This window comes from Tenrec ecaudatus, chromosome 18 (assembly GCF_050624435.1).
Source record: "Tenrec ecaudatus isolate mTenEca1 chromosome 18, mTenEca1.hap1, whole genome shotgun sequence".
Taxonomy (NCBI): Eukaryota; Metazoa; Chordata; class Mammalia; order Afrosoricida; family Tenrecidae; genus Tenrec; species Tenrec ecaudatus.
Genome location: NC_134547.1, coordinates 2,195,655 through 2,219,134, shown reverse-complemented (window position 1 = coordinate 2,219,134; position 23,480 = coordinate 2,195,655). Strand labels below are relative to the sequence as shown.

Below are 23,480 nucleotides of genomic sequence, written 5' to 3'. Positions count from 1 at the left end.
AAGAACCTGCACAACTACTTCCATCCTGCTCACTGTCGGCAAGCAAAGCTGAGTTGCCCTCCTACAGAAGGTTGTTAATGAGTCATCCTCTAATCTTTTCCAAAGTCTTTCCTTTTTGTTTTTCTGGGGGGTTTTCAATCTGCATGGTTTTCTTCCCCACCCCCAACAGTTTTATTGGCACATAATTCACATATCACACAATCCGGTCGTTCAATCACCTCAACAAGAGCGCTGCAACCATCACCACCATCGATTTTAGGACATTGTCTTCACTCTTGAGCTCATCGTTATCAGCTCCTCATTTGCCCAGCCTCCCTGTCATACCCCATCCTCCAGTCGTGATGCTGTGTCCTTCAGAGAGTCTGGCTTCCTGGATCATTTGTCCTGCATACAGATTGACTAAGAATGGTTTTTAAAAAACTATGATCCTGCCACACACCTTTCCTGATTTTTAACCACTTAGTATCTCCATGTTCTGTTCAAACAACGGCCCCTGTGTATCTATGAGTTTTGCATGAGCACAGCGTGTTCTAGAATTCTTATTCTCTGAGATTCACTAAGAACCAGCTCTCTCTCAATGACCAGGAGGTCAATAGAGGCATGGTCCAAATTAATAAAGATAAATAAAGAGATAAGATAACGGATAAAAAAGGCGAGGATTAGTATAGACATTCTAAGACCCAAAACTTTATTCAAGGCCGGCTTATATACGGTTCTTGTCACGTATCCTGCATTCGGTGACAAGGTCTCACACAAAGGAATTGTTGACAATTTCTCAGGACAAGTTCTCACACACAGGTTTTGTTGACAATAAACTTTGACAAGTTCTCACACAGGCGACTGTTGACAACATACTTTGGAGGCAAACGAAGAAGCAGTAATACCCCAGCCAATGTAGTCTATAGTCTGGAGGGGAGTACCACTGAGCACCTGCAGAATGCTGTGCTTGAGCAGTCTCCCAGGGAGCAGGAGAGAAAGCATTTACTTTGTTGACGGTCAAACTCTCAGTGATGGTGTTTTCTTACCTGGAGAAGGAAATGAGGTTCAAACTGTCCCAGTAATGCAACCCATTACTCAGAAGCCCAGGACAAGGTTCTGCTCCAGGTTCTCTGCGTTCAGAGAATTAGTACCAATATCTACACGGGCAGGAACTTCGGTGCATATTCTTTTCCCAGCGGTCATCTCAAGACAATTTGCTCCCACGTTATTCTTTGCACCGATATCCATGATCTTGCATAACCCATGGAACACAGGTAAACATCTTTATGCTATACTCTGCTTACAGCCAACGTCCACCTGCCATCAGCAGTGAGTCCTTGTTCCACGTCCTCTTCTGAGTCCGGCTTTGCTGTTGTACAACTGCAACCACGTTTTTGTTATCTTCCGTAAAATTATGCTTGCCTGTGGTGTTAATGGTGTCCTTCAATAATTTCCGAATTCTGTCCGATCCCCTTTCTTTGAAATGAGCAGAAATGTGGCTCTTTTCCAGGTGTCTTGCCAGGTAGCAAGCCGTCTTCTGAATGTCTTGACGGACACGGGTGAGCATGGTTTAGTACTGCGTCTCCTTTGTCTTCCAGGGTTGCTGTGGCTGGAATAGCCTCTCCTGACACCCCGCAGCAACATCGGCGACTCTTAGGGACAACTTTCTGTGTGATCCGAGTGTCACAAGTTAAGCACTCCCCCAAGGTGATTATGGGAACACACCAGCAGCTTTGAGAAAGGAGGGGCTTGACGACATGTCATTACCAAACTTAAATCCAAGAAAACCCTCTGCGGCAGTTTTACTTTGTCACCTGGCCTGGTTGTGGATCAGAAACAACACAAAACAACCACAGCAATATTTTAAATTACCTTTTATTAGCTTATTTTCTTTCAATATATTTTTTTTAGGTTTAACTTTTGTTTCCTAGTCCTACCACGACCCAACCCCGTGTCTCACGCCATCCACGTTCCTTTTCCCAGGCTAACAATACATATAGCAAGCAGACAAAGCCACATTTGGGGGGTGTTTTTAATGATCAAATCCAGGAAGATCTAGAACCGCAGCTTCTGGAAGAACACCTTGGTTTTGCCCGTCTTGTACCTCTCCTCATATATGACCTCAGCTTCCCAGCGGGCCCGGCGTTTAAGAGCAGGGTCTCTGAAGACGTCCTTGTTGACGATAGCCTTGTCCAAGGGGATGTCCGCAGAGCACCTTGCAGGTGATTAGAGTTATACATTTTCACCAAAGACTTGATCTTCGACCTCTTGGTAGTTTTCTTTTTGCCCGTGGCAGCGGTCACTTTGCGGGGATAGCGGTTGATTCCAGCCATCAGGGCACGGCTGTAGGGGTGATCTGAGATGCCATCATTGGTGTGCTTCATGATGACAACTCTGTGCCCAGAATAACTTCGGGCCAGGGCCAGCACTACCTTCCCAGGGTTCATGAACGTTCCCCTTTCGGCGGCAAGTTCTTAGGGAGGCCGGCAGCAGAAAGGAGGAAATGGGCACTTCTGCTGACCTTTCATCCCGGGAAGAAATGACCTCAGCTATTTTCTAGTTCACGTTCTCAATTGCTTTCTAATATAAATAGTACACACTTCATGTTAATGTATACCCATATGTGGTCCAGTCAGTTAATATGACCCTTCCACCTACAGTCTTCTGAAGGCCACCAAATGACTGAGTGGGCCCATGCAGGTGTGTTGTTTATGGTACACCACGGAACAGAGATCACTACAATAATGTGACTAAGTGCACGGCATCAATGTGGGCACAGGAGTATGCAAATAAGGTGCATGGGTTCTCACAAAGGGGTTGGTTAGTTTTTGCTGTCCTGCTAAGCTTAACATGAGCCATCCCAGAGATGGGATTGGTAGGTGACTACCAGTAAAGGAGAGCCAGGAGCGGAGATAAACCTCTGGACCTGAGACCCGTGCTCTGAGAATGTCTTGAACACAGGAACAAAGAGAGAGGGAGAGCTGTAATACCTCGCTGAGAAAGTGCGATGGTGAAAAGCAGCAGCAGAGACATGATATCAGCAAAACCAGAAGACCTACCGCAGACGATACAGTGAACTTCAGGGCCCAGGAGCAAGAATGCTGTGAACTTTATGGCAGAATGGAAAGCCTCTTCAGGAACCAAGATCTCAAATGCCCAGAGCTAGAGCTAAGTGCCTTTGGACCAGGGCTCCCTGGCAGAGGAGGAGGGGGTGGGGTACCACTAGGCATTTACTAGCAGAGATAGGAGAGCTTTGTATACTTTCCCAAGCAGGGAAGAGGCCAGGCAAATGGACTGAGATGCTTAGGGACAGAGGAAGACCCGCCCAAAGGCATGGCTGAGAAGAGGCTATTCTGAATCATAAGCTAAGACTTCCCTTAGATCCTCCATAATTGTGAGCCATGTCTGAGTTCTGCATGGCCATTGCAGCGAATCATGGAACCCAAGACTCCTGGGCCAAGAGAGAAGTAGAGAAGGCCGTGGGAGGGGAGGCTGGTCTCAGAATTGGTGTCAAGTTTGGAGAGAATAGGTATGTCCCCTAGGAATCGGTCTTGAACTGTTGGTCCTGGTCATCCTTTGTGAAGTCGGAAAAAGTCAGGTGTCCCTGCGGTGCCATTTTATGTGTCAGGACTCTTTCCCTGGTGTTTTCTTCATTCCAAACGTCCAGTGTCTTCCTCTACCTTCTGAACTATATTTGATCGTGCTTCTTTTTATTTTTGGCATTCCCCTTTCCCAGTCAACTAGGCCGTGGTTGGCTTTTTCCTTTTATAAAAGGATCTGTAATATTTGATGGCTCAGCAAACACTGGATATTTCTTTCCTTGCCCTGGCCGCCCCCCACCCCCACTGCCCATTTCTGGCTTACATGTTTTAAAGTCCCTTTAAGCATTCTCTCAATGTTCTGGATGCGAATGTTGATGTCTATGAACTACAAAAACCCCCACGTACCAGGTGGCCTTTGATTTTGCCGCGTCTATTGAAATACTGCTTTCTTCTTCCAAGACCGATGGGTGTTCCTCTCCGGATGGAAAAGGATCACATAGCACTTGGGAGCAAAGATACAGCCGAGCAGTCCAGCGCCGGAGGCCAAGATGGTGAGGATCTCAACCACCACCATGGCTTTGCCCTGCGTGCTTTGGTAACTGGGGAGGAAAGAGACCCAGACACTGCAGGACACCAGCATGCTGAAGGTGAGGAACTTGGCTTCGTTGAAGGTGTCGGGCAAATTCCTAGCCAGGAAAGCCACACCAAAGGTCCCCAAGATGAGGAACCCCAAGTAGCCCAGGGCACAGTAGAAAGCAACAACAGAGCCTTCATTGCACTGGATAATGAGGTGTCCAGGCAAGGACAGGGAGTCTTTGGTTGGAAAGGGGGGAGAACTACCCAACCAGATCCCACAGATAGCTACTTGGATGAGGGAGCAGAAGAAGACCACAGAATAAGCTGTCTGGGGACCCACCCACCTACGAATCCTGCTCACGGGTCTCGTGGCCTGAAAGGCGACAACCACCGTGATGGTTTTGGCCAAAACAGAGGACACGGCCACAGTGAACGTGGCCAGAAATGTGGTCTGTCGGAGGAGGCACGTGGCTGCGGTGGGACGGCCAATGAAGAGCAAGGGACAGAGGAAGCAAAGCATGAGGGCCACGAGGAGGATGTAGCTCAGCATCTGGTTGTTGGCCTTGACTATGGGGGTGTCTTGATATTTCACAAAGACCCCCAGAACGAGAGCTGTGAGAACAGTGAAAAAGACGGACAGACAGGCCATCGTCAAGCCCCACGCTTCTCCGTAGGACAGGAAAACCTCCGTTTTGGGAAGGCAGCGGTCCTTGTTCCTGTTTGGATACTCCCCTTCAGGGCAGAGTCTACATCGAACCGAATCTGAAAGGAAAACACATGAGCCACGTTGCTCTTTCTCTAAGGTTTAGTTGAGACGTTGTTCTTCTACTTTGAAAGCTGTCATCTCAAAACCACTAGACATTATTTGAGTGGGCTTTTTATTTGTTTGCAGTGGTGGATAGGCCTGGGGCTTCATTTTGCTCTTGGCTTGTTTGCCTAAGGCATGAGAGTCAAGACTCCAACATAAAGACATAGCTCCCAAACCACTCAGAGGGAGAGGAAGATGATGAGGGACAGAACTAAGGACAGCCTTGGGGAAGAGACGAAAGTGAAACTCGTCAGGAATTCAGTAACAATAAGATGGCCCTGGCAAAGATTGTGTGGTCAAATCCACACCATCTGGCTGCTTCCAAAGTATCCAACCCTGGATTGAATTGAAGTGTTCCTGTATTTCTACCACTCACAAAGCAATTGGCAGAAGCAATGTCACATTACAGATGAAGGGACGCTGTCTCATCCAGGCTTTAAAGAGTGGAAAGGTGAATAGTTTGTTCCCACATGAAGAAAAGAGTTTATCAGAATAACAGATCTGTCACTAAACTGAATTACTGAAAAATAAGTATTAAGTAAGCTTGTTTAATAAACTTACGTGAATAAGATTCAGAACCTCCAGAGAGAAGTCGTGGAAATTTTTATCTTTAAAATACCTACACATCGTTTATGAAGAAATAGTGATGGGTAGTGGATATAGAAGAGAGCCGATGTCAAGGGCTTCAGGAAGGAAAAGAATGTTTTGAAACTGATTGAGGTATCAATTGAACAATACTGCTTCATGTGATTGATGTATCGAGTGATATGACACCTGTATTAATTCCCAAGCAAATCATTTTTTGGGGAAAATACCTAAGCATTGTTTATTAAGATATAGGATATTATAAAATGACAAAATAATAGATAAAACTATTTTAATTGAAAATATACTTTATATGACTTTTTTACTCAAATATAAGACAAGTAGATTTCTTTAACATATGAATTAGATGCTCCTGCTGAAAAGTTAAGGATATGAAGACCTACCTGTGAAAATTATTCAGAATGCAGCAAGAAATAAGATACTGAAGATTTAAAATCGACGTTATTCATTCAAAATAAAGTGCAATGAGCTGATAGAATTATTGTCTGAGTTTTAGCAAAAAGTAATAGAGAAATTAGGTGACAAAATGGAGAGACCGTGGAAAAATTCTTCAGAAATATTGTTTTAAAACAGAAGTCCAGTTAGTCTAAAAGGGTCTGCAACAGTTCTAGATTAAACTGTGTATAGACTCATCATGGAAAATTTAAAAAGCAGTCTATAAAAGTATAAAACTAATCATAACTAATTTTGTAATTGTATGCTTGAAGAAAGAAAGAAACGGGGGGCTGGAAATCCAGCATCTACAAGCTCATGTAGTGACTAGGATCCAAGTGAAAGCACTGTAGATGGCATTAATAAAAATACTTCCCCAGGCATGGCCAATGCGTTCATTTCCAACTCATAGGGTTTCCAAGGATGTAGCCTCATGATTCTCCCAATGAGCAGCTGGTGGACTTGAATCATTTGGCCTTGATGTTAGCAGTCCACCTGACAGTGCCACCAGAAATACTACAGAGGGAGTCCATTCACATTAAAGATAGAGAAATAAAGACTAGTAAACACTAATGACATTAGCAATGTGGCTAAGGTTGAGTATCCCAGTCGATAGAAATGCTGATGAGTCTTATAGAGCACGTTGATTGATTGACATTCAAACTTCCACCCCTGCCCTTTCCCCCACCGTGCACAAAGTATTGATTAAAGACATGTACTTATGTTCCCTCTTTGAAATGCATTTTGATCTCACAATTTTGGTGCTTCCCAATTTGCAAACTTTTGAATCTAAATAAAACTTATTTTACAGGGGGAAAAAGACATTATTGATAATGATTCTAATAACAAAGCACAGATTGAAAAGTAGAAACCTGGAGGGAAAAAAAGAGAACACAAAATCCAGGACCTATGAGAAAACATTAAATGGTCTAACATAGGAGTAATTGGATTTCAAGAAGAGAGTTGTAAGAGAGAGAAATCATTTCAAGAAATAGACTGATTTCCCCCCCAAAATCATTTGATGAAAAATATAAATCAAGAAGTCAGCAGATTTCGTTTGGGATAAACACAACAAGAGCAGGATCAAAACACAGAATAATCAAATTGAAGAAAAGCAACAATAAAGAGTGGGGATGGGGGGACATTATGTACAAAGGAACAGAGCAAAAGTGACAGAAGTCTTCTTGTGACATTGAACCTGTACCTCTAAATTCATGAGCAAATTTCATTCTGAGATAGAATGAATGAATGAAAATGAAAGTGTCCCCTCTACCATTTTTAACTTCCTTGACTTCAAGTAAAGAGATTTGGCCAGAAGGTAGTACCCCTTTTATTAATTGCTTTATATGATGGTCAAGAATTGTTCCCACCTTTTCCTTCTGTAAAATGTTCCTCTGGGCATGGATGACAGTCAAAGCAGCATTGGGGCCAGCCTGGACGGAGCACCTGGATGAACCCAGGAGGGCAGCTCTCGCTGCAAACAGAGCGAGGGACCTTCGAGGAGAACACGCAGGTGAGATGGGTGACACATCGGCAGAGATGATCAAGAAGATGCTTGATTTCCTTCCCTTCGTTCACATCTCGAGTAGGGTCTAATGGTATTCTAATAACTATAATGCTGCTGATATAAATTGAGGTGAATTTGTCCAGAAGGGAGACGAAAGCTCACACTCACTACCTTAAACAATGAAAACAGTTCTTCTCCTGTGTATCTAGACCTCTAGGCATGAGGAGGTTTTCAGACATGATTTAATCTAAGGAACCCACCTCCATGTCTCTGAGACACACTAAGAAGACGCCACCTAATGGATTGACTTTATCTTCTCGCTGAGTTATGATATGATATAAAACTTCCAAACTTTATGCCCACTAATAGTTAGGAGGGATCCCCCCGCCCCTCGTAGCGGATTAGAGGAACAAAGATGCTATTTTCCCAGAAGCCCCTAAGAAACGTTTTTTCCAGTCACATAATCCTAAATTGGACTGCATAATTAATTACTTTGAGTAATTATGCAAATAAATATTTTCATGCCTTAAGGTAAGGAAGAGGAGCCTTGGTGCTGTAGTGGCTTCAAGTTGGGCTGTGGTCTGCAAGGTTAATAGTTCAAACCCATCAGCTGCTCCATGGGAGAAAGACGGGGCTTTCTACTCCTGTGAAAAGTTAACAGTCTCGGTAACTCAAAGGAGCAGTTCTACCCTGTCCTGTAGGGTAGAGTCAGCATCGACTTGATGGTACTAAGTGAGTTAAGTCAAGGATGAAAGGGGATTTCTTTTAAAAGACGGGACTGTGTTTGTATACCTATAAGAATCCCAGGTAATTGTTAGATCCCCTTGCCTTAAATCGCATTTGTAGAAGTCACCTCTCTTCGTGTGAATTGCCTGGGAAGTCTCACACAAAATCATATCTGACCTCATCTACAACCATTGGATCCCAAATGCTTCAGAAGTCAGTTCATTCAATGCTCTGAAAGGACAGCTGTCCATCATCAAGCACACAAAGGCTCTAGTTTTACATTTGTCCCAGTCAGGTATGTTGGTCAGTGGGTTCTGCAAACATCCCAGAGTCTTTCAGTATTTCAAGTAAAAAGGACTTGAACAACACTCAATCCTGTTACAATTTTCAATGAGAATGGTCTTAACTAAAAAGTTCCAGCACATTGTTAAGTCTCTTGCGGTTTTTATTCTTTGGTAAGGCAGATAATGAATACATTTGAATATGTTTAACCAAGCTTTCATTACTAAAGTAAGAGGCATTGAGTGATGTCAACTAAGGGAGAGGCAGTTATGGGGCAGTGGGGATTGATGTCAGAAATATTTTACAGAGAGGTGGGACATGATGGGGAAAAGAGGAGGCTTAAATGGCTTTGTGGGTTTAGTAAATCTGAGGGGTTGTTGTTGTTAGTTGTCATCAAGTGAATTACAGTCATGGCAACCAACCCCTTGGGATGGAGTAGAGCTGTGCTCATGGGGTTTTCAAGGCTTTGACCTTTCAGAAGAAAGTCTCCAGTCTCCCTTCCAAGGTGCCTCTGGGTGTGTTTGAGTCCAGCCTTGCAGCTCACAGCCAAGCCCTTAACTGCATGTCCACCCAAAGAATCCAGGAGTTAAGGCAGGCCTCTTTGCACTTACTCTTGAACTTCCATTGGCCTGTTGGACTCCTCCTCTCCACCTGATGGCGCTGTCGTTGAAAATCCCTTCTGCCTTTGACAGAGTGGAGACGGATACCTTGCCAATGGCCATAAACTGAAAAGCGCCTTCGGGTGTGTCTTGTCCATGCAGAATGTCAAACTCGCCCGGAGTGTCTCCATTGGCATCAAAGAACACTTCATTCCCGTTGGGTGCTGTGAAGTGCACATTCCGGAGGTGGGGCAGGAGCTGTGGATGGCAGAGACTGACCCTTCTCTTCTGTTGTCTAATTCATATATATACATACACACACACATATAAAAGGGGACTTCAAAAAATTGGTGGAAATGGAATTAAAAGAAAATGGAATGTTTCAAGAATTTAATGGATATATATGTACATATATATGTATATACACTATATATGCACACACACATATATGTGCATGTGTGTATTTGTATAGGTGGATAAGCACACACATACATGCACAAACACAGGGACTTTAAAAGTCCGTGAAAGAAATTATATATCTTTCTTTCAATTTTTCCATGAACTTTTTGAAGCTCCCTCATACAGATAATAAATTATATATGTGCATACATAATGTATTCTTATATATTAAATTATGCGTACACATACATAATTTATCTTACATACACATATGTTAGGGTGTGTCAAAAGTATTCCTATAAAATCCTAGAAACCATTATTAAACAAAAATATCAAAATGTGAAATTATTGCTTCTTAACATATTCTTCTTAATTCTGTTCACTTCTGAAGATGGTATTTTCCTTTTTCTAACCCTTCCCTGAACAATTCTGTACTCTTATTATTTATGCTACATCAAAACATTCGTTTGGGCCTCTTCTAAGAACCCAAATCATGTTCTTTCAAGTGTTCTTTGAGTTTGGGGCACAAAAAAACCATCCTGGGTCAAGGCTGGGCTTTGGAAAGGGTAGATGGGGTACTTGGTCCCAATGGTTTCCTCGTTGGACAGCCCTGGACACCCTCAAAGAATGCTGGAAGATAATTCCTGGGTGCAAATTTCCCGACCTTTTGCTCGCTGATGCAATTTTGAATTTCCTTTAAACATCTTCTGAAGAAGCCCCTTGGTCTTCTTGTGCCATTCAAGAAATCCTACCAAGATTTTTTTTAAGTCACTAACTTTCTGAGCTGATTTCTCTGCTTTGAATTTCAGGAGGCAAAACGATATCTGGGAAGCCCCTGTTTTGATTGGAACTTATAATACTAATAATAATAAAATAATAAGGCACTCTACCAAGACCAGGGCAATTGTATTACTGAGAGAACTTGTCTACAGCATCCAGTGATCACAGAGACAGGTTGCAACACATTACTTGGAATAAACACTCATGAACTGGATCCCCAGGAGTAATATTTTTAACTCATCTTTACATATTCTGAAAGAAAAAGTATACATATTTTTTACAATAAGAAAAACGAAAAACAAAACTCACTGCCATTGAGTCGATGCTAATGCATAACGACCATTTAGGGCAGAGTAGAACTTCTCGGTGAGTTTCTGAGACTGCAATTGTTTGCAGGAGTAGTTTTCTACTCTGACTGTTTACAAAAGTAACTATAGTTTTTTTCTACTCCTGTAAACAGTTACAGATATATATATGTGTGTATCTACGTATATACAAACAAAATTTAAACATCAGCAAAGTGGAGAAAAGTACTAATTGTCCATTTGTCGACCCACTCAAAAGAAAGTTTCCCGAGGAAGTGAACTCTTGTACCTGTTACCATTATAGAATCTAGAGTCTTCGTTTATAGGCTGAAGGGCACATGAATGCACACCCAAGCACAGTGGTCTTGGATGTGAGCATTTATTCTTAAAGCTCACTCAGACCGCTCACACCGTCAGTCCTCCGCCTCACTCAGTGAGTGCCTCTTTCCTTCTCAGGGGGTTGACATCACGGGCATTCTCTCCTTGTCTGACTCTTGATAATCTCCACAAATGTTGACTGAGTCTTAGAACCTGAGCGGTTCCCTCAGTCAGTCTTTCCTTGGAAAAATGGCATCTTCTAGTTTTAGCCGATCGGAATCCAATTTATTAATCCAGTTTGTATGGCCTGGACCTCTCTAGACTCCATCCTGAAACTCCCTAATGGGGAAGGGCAGTGACCTTGGAAGGTTTGTAACGAATACATGTGGACAATTCTTGATCACATCGATCAGTAGCCTGAAGACATATCTTGATAGTGAAAATCATGATTTTCACTACTTTTGCTTGTCTATTTTCTTTTTTACACCTGGTAAGCAAACTCAGTTATGTTAGGGATCAGGTCCACCTGGACACTCAGGTCCCATAATAGCACCTACGCTTCACTGTTCTGTTAGATGCCATCCTTGTGATTCATAACAAGCCCATGTGCAACGGAAGGAAACACTGCCCAGTCCTGCACCATCCTCAGAGTTGTCCTATTTCACACCATTGTTACAGCCACCATGGTAACGACTCAAAATATAACTGCGAAATCATATGTGTTCCCAAAGCACATGGAACATGCTTCCTATAAAACGCACGTCACCGTGTAGTGTAATCGGTGGTTTTCATGCTGTCTTACTTCCCTTGTGCCTCTATTACAAAAACATCATGAGCAAGTGGATTTAGAAAATGCACATTGGTTTTCTGACACTTCTGGAAGCCAAAAATGTATAAAGGGTATTTTATGTCATTTGAAATCAACTGTGTCGATTTCTGTCTGTGACTTTCTGGATTCCAAATGTCCGATTTCTGCTGGCAATCATGAATGTCTCTGTATCTAACGCTTTAGAACTCAGAAGTGATTGGCTTATGGTCCACTCTACACTGGCATGGCTAATATTAATAGCATATTAATAAAATATTATCATCACAAAAGAAAGTCTAGATTTCCAAGCAAGAGCACATTCCTAGGCACAAAGACCAGTGATTCAACACGTCATTTGGAGAGGAAGGGGTATAACTCAATAAATAACAATTCATAGCTGTAAAGCTAAACTCTGGCATTGACTAACACGTTCTTGTTGACTAAGGAGCCCTAGTGGTGCAGTGGTTAAGCACTCAATACGAACCAACAGGTCAGCGGTTTGAACCCACTGGCTACTTCATGGGTGAACGAGGCGGAAGTCAGCTTTCACAAAGATTTCCAACCTTTGGGAAAAATCTCTGGGGCAGTTCTAATCTGTCCTGTAGCGTCACTACGGGTTGGAATGGGATGGGTTTTGGACATTGTTGGGTTGTGGTTTATTGTTGTACAGAGTCGAGTCAATTCCAACTCATAATGACCCCCCAGTGAACCTGTGGGAGAGAGTCAAACAAGCACAGAGGGTCCCTTAGGTGATCAGCTTTACCAAAGGAGATCACCGGGTCTTTCTTCCCAGGGCTGGTTGGTGGGTTCAACCTATCACCATTTGGGTTAGCAGTCAAGTGCTTCACCACTGTGAAACCAGGACTCCTTTTATTAACACAGGGACCTGGTTTTCAGCATCTTCCCATCACCAGAAGAACTCTGCTCAAGGCCTGGCACTTAGGAAACCTCAGTGAATGGGTCCAATGATTGAGGAGATATAAATGTCCCTTCTCTAATACTTCCCTGTCCGGAGTATGTCAACTCTGTTTTTCGTCTGACTAGGTGTCTAACTTGGATAGATACAAGGTCTTTCCACTGGTGACAGTGTTAACTCTCTCACCTGCCATGGCTGGTAGAAACTCCTGGTCCTGGCCTGTGCTCTGGTTTCAAACCATTGATCCCTCTGCGCATCTTTCCTGAGGGCCTGGAGGGCCTGGGCAATGCTATAAACTGCTAGGTAAGCCAAAGTGGCCGTGCCTCCATGCTTTGCATTCAGGAGAGTAATACTAGGATCCTTCAGATCCTCATCGCCAGTACAGAGGGGAGCTGTTTCGATCCCAGTGTCATTGGTGAGGAAACCGTGGTCCCCAGTGGGCCACTCGCATTTGAACGTATCTCCCCAAAACCTTCTGATGAATGCATCTTCTGGAGTCCTGTTTGGATGGAGATGGCCAAGGAAGGCATCGAGCCCTCTAACCACACTGCGATGGTCCACAGCAGTGAAGGACTCCTGTTGAAATTGTGCAATGCCCGGGAAGTTCACACCACATACTTTGTTGAGACTGAATGTGTTCACTAAGAGCCTTCCTACCACACAGTATCCTGAAAGAACTGGCAGGAACAGGCAGTAGCTCCTGTTGGTTAGAAACAGCAAGATGACCTTGGCTGTGGAAGCCTTGATCACTCTGATGACAGAACCAGCCGCATCTATTGACTCGTAGAGCGGGATGTTCACAGTGAACTCAAGGCAGATCCCAGCCTTCGGTAACACGGTGTGAATCAGGCGACTTCCCTCCCATCCATAATCATCACTTTGTGACACCATCCCTACCCAGACCCAGCCAAAGTGGGTCAGGATTTGAAGGATGCATGGGAAATAGACCTGGTCACTGGAAGCTGTCCTCAGGAAGGAAGGGAACTGGGTCTTGTCACTGAGAGTGACTATGGTGGCCGAGTAACTCACCTACATGGAGACAACATTGTAGCGGGTGAACAGAGAGCTTTCTCAGTGAAAAAGGCAAGGTGAGTGGTGACATTTGCTAGTGCTGCTGCAGCCAAAGTTCCACCTGGGGGCAGTCTTAACAAACAACTGTATTGTCTCCGCTGAACCCAATGCCGGAGCCTCAATTCTGAGTCATAACAACCCTGATGACAATCTAACAGCACTCTTCCTCACGGGGTTTCCATTTGCCTGTCTTCCCTAATCATTCCTGCCTTCTGAAAATGTTCCCTGGCAAATGCTGTCCTTTGACTGAACCTGATGACCACTTTCTCCTGTGAAGCAGCTAGTGGGTTTGAACTGCCAACCTGCTGGTTAGCAGCCAGGCACTTAGCCACTGCACGAGCAGTGCTCCTTCTCACAGTTTAGGAGGCGAAAAGTCTGAATTGAAGGCACTGACTCTAGGGAAAGACTTGGCAAGTCACAGGTACCTTGAATGCAGAAAGGCCATCGTAAGGAATTCCCTGCCATTTCTTTCCTACTCTTTATACAGATGAGGGGAATTTAGGCCCACCACCCACACCCGCCATACCTGAAGGAAGTCACACATTTTATTTCTCTCATCTTTGCTTTGCACTAGACATTTTCTCTTGACCTTGCCTCCATTTTGCCAAATATTCCCAGTGAACAAAGTCTGCTACTAAACTTGTACATAGAACCATTCCTTTGTTTATTTTCAGCTCTGATTTCTATCACTTCATCTGACAAACCAGCTGTGTCACTCCCACTTCCAGTTCTGGACAGAAATGCCCAGGGCTTGAATTCTATCACCCTGAACATAGTACCAATGTGCATTATAATCTGTATGAAAAAGTCAATATGTACATTCCCTGATGGCCCCTCTCCGTTACTTATGGTTCCTGCAAGAAATCGCGTTGTTGTTAGGTTCTGAGGAGTTGGTGGCAGTGACAGTGGCCTTATGTGGAATCGAAGAAAATGCGGCCCCATCCCGCACCATCCCCTGTCTGCTAGGTTGCCTGCTGCTGGGACCACTGTGCCACTCCTTCTCATCACGAAGGCTCCCTTTTTTGAATGTTTTCTTTTTGCCGACCCTTCTACCCACAGCGGTGTCCTTGACTGAAGATCTGCCCCACCTGATCGCACGTCCAAAGTGAGACAGTCTGGCCATCTTGATTCCAAGGAGAATTTTGACTATATTTCTTTTAAGTCAGGTGGTTCTTGCTCATGTAATCTTGTCCCCTGTATGCCTCATAGAAATCGATTATGAGCTAGATTTTTTTTTCTTGGAAAAAGGTGGGAAGGGACAATTTAAGGCCTGAGAAGAAATTTGTTTTCTTTTCCTTTGACTTCTTTCACCATCATCATCATCTTTTTAAACGTATCTTTAGGAGGAGGGATGAACTGCCTTATATAGTGTAACCAAAAAAGACGAAGTTTAGCAATGCACTTCCCACTCCCGCCCCTGCCAATCTGGAAGCTCCAATCACTTCCATGCTTTCACATTTCAGATCAGAGAATCTGTATGTCTATTAGATGTTTACCTAAACACCTAAGTTTAGAATATATTTTCACCATCATTGTTATTCCCTTTGCGACTGTGATCTCATCGTCTTCAAGACATGTAAAATTTGACATTGCTTAACAATTCATAGGTTGCTGCTGTGCTACAGAGAGTCCAAGAGTCACAAGTGATTGGATCTTGGTTGACCATGAATGGCCAGAGATTTCAGAGTTACTCACCTGGGAGAATTTATAAAGTCCTAAATATCTTGCTATTGGCATAGTAATGGTTGACCTTGACTCTCCAACCACAGCAACCAGAGGAGGACTGTCCCTGCAACTGTAATTAGGAATGGGACTCTCCCAGCCTGACAACATGTCCATGGTCTCCAGAAGGCCCCTGGATACAACATCATAGGTATTTCTAATGGAGAACCCTAGGGTGACATTGGGCAAAATGTGACCATTCCTGTTGATCTCCTCAATGGCAAAGACAAATGCTTGGACGACCAGATACATCCAGGTGCTAAATCTGAAAAGAATGCAACAAAAGAAGCCACAGTATATAGAGTCAGTGCTGAGCTCGTGACAACACAAGAATACATGCTCAAGATACAGTTTTTCAGAACCTCATTCTCCTTAATGAGTCAACTGGAGCTAAGTGAATGGTCGCCGTTACAGGATCAGGGCAGACAAATAGAACCAGAACCCCAGCTTTAAACAATGAGCCTGCAAGTCTTGCTAAGAACCAGGGTGAAATCAGATAGTGGTGATGTTGATGTGTGCCGATGACGGGAGCCAAGCGAAGAACCCTTAAAGTTGGAGCCATAAAATCAGCTTATAATGGGTGGTGAGTGCTTCCCAATCTAGTGGGCAGAACATTTGATCTATTGATGTGGAAAGTGGATATGAGCAGGTCAGAGAAACCTTGTTGCTTGAAGAACCATATCTAAACGAGTGAGCTGAGCTCAGAACTTGGTCTCTGGTATTGAGCGAGCGCTAATCACAGAATGGTACTGCAATGATTTGAGTCTAAAATGTGTTATCTCAATTCTACAAGCCACTAGTTCTCAACTGAGGCTGATCCTCCCCACCCCCCACCCCCAGATGTCTCCGTTTACTTGTGCTGTAGAACAGGATTCATACAGCGGGTGGCTCTAGTGAACAGGAATTTTACTCTCACTGTCTAGGAGACTGGAAGTGCAAATTCAGGGCCCTGGATCTGGAGGGAAACCTTTCTCTCTCTGTCAGGTGTAAGGCAAGGTCTTGGCCTCTTCTGAAGTCTGATGCCTGATTCCTGTGCTGTCTTCATTTGACAGGGCATCTATCTTCACCACCACCTGCCCCACTAATGTGTCTTCATTTCTGTGCCTGATCTCCACTTTTTACGTCCCCAAACCTATTGATTTAAGACACACCCTACCCTGATACGGCCTCTTTACCATAGAAACAATACCACTCCTGTATGAGGATTGCACCCAAATGTATAGGATGTAGGATTGACGACACATATTGCAGGGGGTGGGGAACACACAACTGAATCCATAACACCAGGGGATATCTGGCAATGACTAGAGACATTTTAGGTTGTTACAACGGCAGGAGACAGAAGTTGCTACTGGCATCTAGTGGGTAAAGACCAAGGATGGCGGTTACCCTTGTACAATGCGCAGAATCGTCCCACGACAGCTCAAGAGCGCTGCCCTAAGTCCACCTCTCCACGTTTTCCATTCAGCTCTTAACATTTCATCATATCTATTGAATGCCAGTTCTCTACAGTACTCTGAGAGGCACAAGGATGAGAGATGTGCACAGGATAAGAAGTTCACGATCCCTTTTCTCAGTGGAACATGTACACAACAAACGGGACTATAATAAAACAACGGATAGCATTGAAATAGTTCCTGGGTTCATATTTCATACTGTTTCCGATGCTCAACCAGGCACGCTGCCATTCAGGCACCTTCTGTTTGGTAGGATACTTTGATTTGTAAGACGCTCCTTGGGAAAAGCACAACCAAAATGCTCCTTGAGAACAAGGGTGGTGAGATGAGCTCATGTGCTTTAGACATGTCATTGGGAGACGCCAGTCCCTAGACAAGGGTGTCGTGCTTTGCTAAAGGAGGACAATGAAAAAGAGGAAGACTCTTCACGAGATGAGCTGGCACATGGGCTACCACAATGAGCCCAAAACATACCAGCAGTTTTGAGAAAGAAGATGGGGCAGGACCAGGTAGGATCATCTTCCATTGTAAAGAAGGGTTGTAGGTTGTGCACAGTGACGAGACCCCAGTTGACTGCACAAACCACAACCACAGGAAGATAGTCAAGTGTGTCTTCCTTTCTTGCATAAAAAGCACTAGGAATGCACACATCTCTAATTCATTCTCTGGGGGGTTTTAGCACCCCATTAGAAAGCTGTGTGAAGAACACACGAATATTCACCCTCTGGCTCGCTCATCAGCAAGATGAGTCTGCAGCCATGAGTTGGTTTGTACTCTCTTAGAAATGAACACTTTTAACATTTATTTGTATCTATTAAGAGCACTTAATAGTTGTGCTACCGGGACATCGCTCCTATTCTACCAGAAAATCAACAACCAACCAAACCTGTTGTCTTTACTAGTTGCCACTAGTAGCCAACTATAGGACAGACCAAACTCTCCCAGAGAGTTTCTGAAGCTGTAATCATTGTAGAGGCAGACTTTCACATCCTTGACCCTGTCATGACTAGTAGGTTCAAATCTCAAATCACCCACCTTTCGATAAGCAGTTAAGTGGTTAACCACTGGCTGCCTCCATTACCATCCTGAATTCTTTCCTCCTCTTTCCCCCCACCACCCCTCAGCCATACTTACTCAGTGGAGCCGAGATCAACTGGCTGGAAGGTGAAGTTTGCAAGAGAGGAGTCTTTGATTGGAGTCAGGGGAAAGAGGCCACCAATGATCACATCCCCTGGCCTCTCAAAGCGGGAGCCGTGCGCCTCTGGGCCTGCTGGTGTGATGGCAAAGAGAGCGAGCAGGTGGCAGAGCCACAGTGAGCTGAGCAGCATTGCGGGGCGAGGTCCTCCAGCCTGCGGAGGAGGATGCGCTCATTCCTCCCTGAGGAAGCGTGCTTCCCACCTCGGGTCTGAGAGAAGGGCAGGTGAGGGCTCCTTCCTCCCTGTGGCTGTTTTATAACCTGCCTCCTCTGCACTTCTCTCAGCTGTCAGACAGCTGAACTCACAGGAGCTGCTGGGACCAGTTTCAGCTACTTCCCTTGAGGAGAGAGATTTGAGGAACTCAGATGCTGTGGAGTTCTCCCCTGAGGTGGATGCCTGGTGGGGACAGATTAGGAAAGAGCCAATTATACACCATTAGGGGCCTGACCCTGGGGGAGAGACGCTGGGGAGTGGTCTGGGGGTATCTTCCTTCTGCTTCCCCAAGGAGCTCCAGCTAGGAGAATTGAACCAAGGACTTCTCAGCCACCAGGCAGCATAGGCCCCTAAGCACTTACATAATCCCTGTGGATATCATCTCATTTCTGACAATCTACCCAGAAGCTATTATGAGCCAGCAATTTTGACAGGTGGTCTGGTGTTGCTGCTGCACTGTTAGCTACAGAGCTACCGGGACACAGGTGTTCACATAAAATCCAAACCGCAGAATACCGAGTTTCACAGAACCTCTTATGGACATTAAGCGACACAGACCACGACTTGGATTTTAAGAAAGAACACCACTGGGACAGAATATGCATAAACACTGTGTCCTTATCTACTGGGTTCTTTGCCTGCCAGTTGTTCATTATAGATAATAGCTATCCGTGCTTCTCCTAGTTTGTGGAGACTATGAAAGACATAAGATCATAGTGTTGCTTTGTAATTGGACTATCTTTGTACGGGATTCCTTCTCCAAAAGCTGTTTTTAAAGAGCATTTATAAGATGTCTGACCACATGGATTAGGATTGCCTCGGCTTTCCACTCCCTTCCAGAGGTACAGTCTCAGAAACCCAGAGGCTGTTATTCCAGGTCGCTATGGTTGGAATCAACCCGATGGCAGTGAGATTTTGTATGTCTTGTTTAGTTTTCACTCTTGACCACTGCTGAGAAAACAACCACCGGAATTGTGAGAGGTCAGCACGCAGACAGGAGAATGGAATGGCCAAGTTCCCGTTTACACTTGTCACATCATGCCTGTAAAGTGAGCGTTGAAATCCACAGCTCTGTGAACAAGAGCACAGAGACAGCACATGAGGAAGCATGCCTTTTCTCCCTTCCCCATTTACACACACACACACACACACACACACACACTTCCTTTGTTTCCTTTTAGTGTGCTAGAGTCCCGGGGTAGTGCAAACACTTACAATGCTAACTGGAAAAGCTGACAGTCCTTGTCGATCCACCTCCACAGAACACACTTGTACTCTGACCCATACGGGGGCGCCATGAACTGGGATCAACTCAGGGCGACTGGCTTGGTTTTGGTTTCGTTGATGCTTTCTCAACTTTCAGGTATTGGCTGAAGTAACACTTCCCTAGGAGACTCCTCACTGAGCCATTCATACAATATTTCAAACTCTTTCAAAATGCTGTTGCACACTGTAGTGTAAACATAATTTAAAAATCATTTTATTGGGGGCTCTTACAGCTCTTATCACAATCCATATATACATCCATTGTGTCAAGCACATTGGTACATGTTTCCATCATTTTCAAAACATCTCCTTTCTACTTGAGCCCTTGATATCAGCTCATTTCCCCCTCTCCCCCACCATGAACCCTTGATAATTTATCATTTCCACCCCCCATGTCTTACACTAATCGCTTCTCCCTTCACCCACTTTTCTGTTATCCATCCCCCAAGGAAAGGATTATATGTAAATCATTGTGATCGGTTCCCTCTTTCTCCCCCAACCTTCTCCTTACCCTCCTGGTATCTCTATTCTTATTATTTGTCCTAAGGAGTTTTTCTGTCCTGGATTCCTTGTGTTGCGGGTTTTTGTCTGTAGCCTGTACATGTCCTGGTCTAGTCAGATTTGTAGGTAGAATTGAAGTCATGATGGAGGGTACAGGGGAAGAAGCATTAAAGAACTAGAAAAAGATGCATGTTTCATGGAGTAAACATAATTTTTCCAAGCATTGGGAAATCAAAAACATTGTGACTCATCGTATTGCGAAATGTGTTTTATTATGGTGGTCTATAACCAAAGTCGCTGTAACTGCAAAATATGAGTCGATTCCGACTCATAGTCATCCTCCAGAGGGATTGAGAGATTGTGGATAATCTTTACTGAATCAGATAGCTTCATCTTTCTCCCTCAGAGTGACTGGTGGGTTTGAACAGCTGACTCTGTGGTTAGCAACCCTATGCTTACCCAACGGTGCCACCATGGTAACAAAAAAAATCACAGAAACATGGAATGAAAAGAACGGCATTTTCCCATGAACTTTTTGAACCAATGTAACATGATCTATTAACTTATTAGTCACTGAATGATTAATTTTTGTTTTCAATATTTCACGACTATTATTGTACAATAGATATCCTTGTGGACTGGCCTTGAACCTTGGCGTTCCTGTGGTATAAATTTCCAGCAATGGGATTGCTAACTTGTAAAGCTGTATATTTATTTAGTTGTTATATTTAATTTTTACTTCACATATGTTTGGTACTTTTTCCATCCTTTGTTTAACGGGCCATGGAGGGAAGACAAATTTGCATGCTGTTTTAACATCTTAGTTTCCTGTGAATAGTTGGTAAGCAAATTGTCATCCAGAAAGTTAGCAAAAATTCATGCTCCCCACATCAGTGCAAGTGCCTGTTTTCAAATGCAAATTTTTACCAAGCTGTGGTAGTTACATAATCTGGTGTCGATTTGGGACTTGATAAGAGTGAAGGGGTAGAGTGTAGTCTGTCAATCAGATCATAGCCAATGAGGCCTCTGTGTGGGCACGATCTTCTGAAAATTCCTGAATTTCCTTGGAGGCGGGAGACACTCTCTCTCTGCTCATTCCTTTGGAGACTCTACTGACAAAACAGAGGGCACTACACTGATAGACCCCATGCCCTGGAAAACTGGAGAAGCCACGTGGAGACCCCTGCCAGCGCTGAAATGTTTACAATGCCACTGGATCCAAAGACTTTCCACCCACTGGCCTGTGATCATCCTGCATTCAGCATCGTTTCATGTGTTTCGTGAATCTGAAGAGGACTTTATAGATTGCTATCAGACATTAGGGTTCATATCAGACTTACAGGCTTGGACTGGACTAGATTGGGATGCTTTCTTGATGTAAAATTACCCTTGATATAAAACTCTCTCTTATATACATGAGTCTCTCTGGATTTGTTTCTCTAGTCTACCCAAACTAGTACACAACCTGATGTTAAAAATTGAGCATTTCAATAACTTGTTGGGTTGTTTTTTTTTCTGATGCTAGTGAGATTCAATGAAGTTACACCAGTAGTGCTGTAGTGGGTTATGAGTTAAGCTGCTAACTGTAAGGTCATCAGCCCCAAAACACCAGCTGCTTTTTGGGAGAAAGATGGGGCTTTCTATTCTCATAAAGAGTTAGTCTCATAGGGGCCGTTCTAGTTTGTCTTAGAGGGTGGTGATGAATCACAATTGATTCCCTGGCGCTGAGTGGTTTGGGGTCAAGTGAGATGTAGTAGTCAGTACACATTTATGCCATCAGATGTGTGTTTACGTCTTTGCCAGTGGGATTGTGGTCTGATGTCAATTTCTAGGTAATTTGTCCAAGTACTTTTATGTTAGGTACATTAATTACATAGGTCATTTATGTTGCAATATTCCCATTCTTTTAATTTTGCTTATAATGTTTTATGAACTTACAAACGTTTTTAAAGTTTGTATGGGACCAAATCTACGAGTGAGTCTTTTTTCCTTTGTGACATCTGCATCTCATGACGCTTAGAAGTCTGTGACTATGAAAGCATGTTAATGTCTAATATTTTTGTTTCATATTTCATTAAATTACTAAAAAGTAAGTTTCATGTATAAAATGATTGTCTTTGTAAACTCCCCCGAAACTGTTAGGCCCTGATGTGAGATGTCACCTTTATTATGTATTTTCTGTGTATCTAGATGAGAATACATACATGTGTGTACATATACACACATGAACAACTTAAAACATATTCCTTGGGTCTTGGGAAGTACAGGAATTGTAAATTTTAGTCTACTGACATCTTTATGGTGCTAAGTCTTCCTAACGAGTAAAGCATATCTACTTAAACATCTTTTTCATCCTAGAAGAAACTTTCTAAATGTGCATTCAGGTGAATTACTGTATTGACTGCATACTCAAAGCCTTCATGGACCAAGAAAGCAAGTCAGGAATAAAATAAAAACAGGTCAAATGAAAGACAACAAGGGATGTTTGGGACTGCAGCGAGCTGAAAAATATATGGTGTCCTAAGGTAATCATATTCATTTTAAACTTGATGTGGACCAAATCAAGGATGTTTGTCGACTGAGTGCTGAGCACCAACCAATAGTTTGGATTTCTTTTCCTGAGTAGTTTTGGGATTGCTAGCTAGATGCTTAACTCCCCCCCTCCCCCACACACTATTTTAAATGCCATAAGCCTTGTATCATTAGTCCAATTCCATTTGGAATAAAAAGGGAGTTTACTTTCTATTTTTTGTTTGACCCTTTCATTTTTTAAATCGTCTTTTCCTTCTTTTAATGTAAACAATGCATCTCAGTAAATCTTATTTAAAATCTTTTAAAATGACTTCTTAGGACTGTTGGGAACCTACTAGTTTTTTCTTAGCAAACATCATACAGACCACTATATAGCCATGATGAAAAATCACCACCTTACTCTGTACACACATTCCTCACTTACTGACAGGGAGTCAGAGCAGGTCATTATACACATATCAGTCTTATGAAATGATGGATGACATCAGATCACAACATTGTAAATGACTCCATCATTACATACCTGCTAACCACTTAGAAACCTGACTCTACCAAGTTGATACAGTGTTAACTATCCCAGCAGCCAACATTCTCACTTCATTACTGCCACGTGTCCATTGTTAATGTGCAAGATAGTCAAAATTTTGACTATTGTGATAAATGCCAGACAGCATTATCACTGAGAGTAGGTGGAGAATCATGGAAGCTAATGTTAATCCTACAGTATAGGACAGCCTCACCACCTATCTTTAGGACAATGACAAATTCTCCAAATTGAAACAAACAAACAAACAAAAAACCTTTATACTCTCCCAGGCTTGGGATGCTACTGCTTTTTAAATTTCTCAGTTGACTATGGCTGAGATGTTCAGCTCTTCATTGTATGCCACAGTATCTTTTTATTTTATATCAATATTTATTGTTTCACATTAGGCACTC

The 23,480-nt window shown here is 43.4% G+C and overlaps 1 protein-coding gene and 1 pseudogene across 1 annotated transcript; both read right to left on the bottom strand.

Annotated features, from left to right (window-relative positions):
- Positions 1–2,034: 2,034 nt before the first annotated feature.
- On the bottom strand, positions 2,035–2,426 carry LOC142432458 (large ribosomal subunit protein eL27-like; annotated as a pseudogene).
- Positions 2,427–3,951: 1,525 nt separating this feature from the next.
- Positions 3,952–18,161, bottom strand: LOC142432576 (vomeronasal type-2 receptor 26-like). Its single transcript, XM_075537801.1, has 6 exons — positions 17,968–18,161; positions 15,350–15,641; positions 12,770–13,612; positions 9,070–9,315; positions 7,314–7,437; positions 3,952–4,859 (listed from the first exon to the last, which is right to left on the bottom strand). The coding sequence occupies exons 1-6, from the start codon at positions 18,159–18,161 to the stop codon at positions 3,952–3,954; spliced, it is 2,607 nt and encodes an 868-aa protein (XP_075393916.1).
- Between the last annotated feature and the right edge of the window lie 5,319 nt (positions 18,162–23,480).

Bases quoted from the DNA above. Each gene is read 5' to 3' on its own strand.
- LOC142432576 (XM_075537801.1), bottom strand. From the start codon at position 18,161: ATGCTGCTCAGCTCACTGTGGCTCTGCCACCTGCTCGCTCTCTTTGCC. The intron at 7,438-9,069 runs GTAAGTGCAAAG...TTCTCCTCGAAG, and splicing joins AGGCCAATGGAAGTTCAAGA to GTCCCTCGCTCTGTTTGCAG. The intron at 4,860-7,313 runs GTGGGAACAATT...TTTTCCTTTCAG, and splicing joins ACATTTTACAGAAGGAAAAG to ATTCGGTTCGATGTAGACTC.